At 39.0% G+C, this 2136-nt stretch overlaps 1 protein-coding gene across 1 annotated transcript in view; it reads left to right on the top strand.

The window, feature by feature from the left end:
* LOC101579641 (serine/threonine-protein phosphatase 2B catalytic subunit beta isoform-like) overlaps positions 1-2136 on the top strand; it is a 20972-nt gene extending 18836 nt beyond the window's left edge. The window contains 1 exon segment of the mRNA XM_012513816.2: positions 1-2136. This exon segment is cut by the window's left edge and continues 22 nt beyond it. Coding sequence (XP_012369270.1) covers positions 1-689 — 689 coding nt within the window. The 3' untranslated portion in view covers positions 690-2136.

The raw sequence follows: 2136 nt of genomic DNA, 5'->3' as shown, positions 1-2136 counted from the left end.
GCTATAGAATGTACAGAAAAAGTCAAACTACAGGGTTCCCTTCATTAATAACAATTTTTTCGGCACCTAATTACTTAGATGTCTACAATAATAAAGCTGCTGTATTAAAGTATGAAAACAATGTGATGAATATTTGACAGTTTAATTGTTCTCCACACCCTTACTGGTTGCCCAATTTTATGGATGTGTTTACATGGTCTTTACCATTTGTTGGAGAAAAAGTGACAGAAATGTTGGTAAATGTTCTGAGTATTTGCTCTGATGATGAACTAATGACTGAGGGTGAAGACCAGTTTGATGGTTCAGCTGCAGCCCGGAAAGAAATCATAAGGAACAAAATTCGAGCAATTGGCAAGATGGCAAGAGTCTTCTCTGTTCTCAGGGAGGAGAGTGAAAGTGTGCTGACACTCAAGGGCCTGACTCCCACAGGGATGTTGCCTAGTGGAGTGTTGGCTGGAGGACGGCAGACCCTGCAAAGTGCCACAGTTGAGGCTATTGAGGCTGAAAAAGCAATACGAGGATTCTCTCCACCACATAGAATCTGCAGTTTTGAAGAGGCAAAGGGTTTGGATAGGATCAATGAGAGAATGCCACCCCGGAAAGATGCTGTACAACAAGATGGTTTCAATTCTTTGAACACCGCACATGCCACTGAGAACCACGGGACTGGCAACCATAGTGCCCAGTGACCATCGACTTCCCAGGGACTCTCACAACTCGGGCCACAAATGGACAAATCACCCGAGGAGCTGGAGGGGTTGGCCAAGCTGACTATAAATGTTACAGTCCCCTCTGAAGAAAACCATTGTGCTTTTTGAGTCCCTAGCCCCCTTCCTGGATGGAGGCTTGAGGGCCCTGGGACATGTTGTGCTATCTGATAAGTTTGGGTAATCGCTGCCAAGGTGGAGAGTAGTGAGCAAGGGGCTTGGGGCAATTCCCAAGTGGAGGGTATCTGCAACCTCCACTTATGCTTGTGGTTCACACATTTAAGTTTACAAATGAGATTTCTTTTTTCCCCTCAGTAGACTTAGATACTTTTTTTCAATCATTACTTCAAATGCAATCCTAAGAATTAACGTGGACTTTTTTTTTTTTTTTTCAATGAAATGTCTTTAAAGGATGAATTAGCATGGTCTTAAAATATATTTCTGAGGTTATTAGCTGTATTTTGAATTGTAGGCAGAATGCTGAGAAACCCAGTTGGCGTTTATACAAAATGTTGACCTCAGGTCTAGAGTTCTTAAATGTGGCTAATTCTGTAACATAGTCTTGATATTTTTCAATTATGAATACGTAAACTATTTCTAGGAATACTCTTACTTGAACAGAAATCCAAAAACTAATTTAAATCTTTTTTGCCCAGATCTTTTGAGATTTATACCCCAGAGATTTAAGGAGAAAACCTCTAAATTTCAAAATTATGAAGAATTACAGAATTACTCACTTAAGGTACTTTACAAGAAGTTTGTACATTGTCAAAGTAAATTTTAATTCAAATCATGTCTGTAAAACTTGACGTATTTTGTGTATGCGTGTTTTCATTTTGCAGATATTTAATATATAGACCTATGATGTACAGGTACAACATGTATAGGTTACCTAGATGTTATGAGAAATTTCAGTTTATTGTGAGTACTCCAGTTACTTAAATAGCCACCAGGGTTATTTGCTGGTGGCTTTCTATCATTTTTATGTTTTAATGCAAAGGAAATTTTAAATGTTCTGGAAGTGTTTTTGATTAAGCAACGCAGCCTAGAAACAATGGTTCTATTCAATCCTTCAGATGTTAGTGGAAGCATAAAAGTCAAGGCTGCATGTTGAATTTTTTCTTTTGATTGTTACAGAAATGCTTGGTTAAACTAAATGGAACCATGTGCTAATTTTACACAATTACTGATCTGTATTGATTGCCACTGTAGTTTGATATTTCCCTTTATTTTGGTGGCCTGCTTTCCTCATGCCCTGGAATACAACTCAGAGCTCCAGGCAGCGGAACCGTCTATTGTTTTGTTTGCCAGAAAGTGCACCCTGTATGGTCTCCTGTCTAAGTTGGAAATACTATGCATGTCCAGGACTATTCGAGTATTTTATAAACAGTAGCACACAATAAATTCCATGCATGGGCCGCTGCTCTTA

Source organism: Octodon degus, unplaced genomic scaffold (genome assembly GCF_000260255.1).
Source record: "Octodon degus isolate 3935 unplaced genomic scaffold, OctDeg1.0 scaffold00018, whole genome shotgun sequence".
Taxonomy (NCBI): Eukaryota; Metazoa; Chordata; class Mammalia; order Rodentia; family Octodontidae; genus Octodon; species Octodon degus.
Note: the sequence above shows the minus strand (reverse complement) of the source record. Positions and strands in the feature narration are given on the sequence as shown.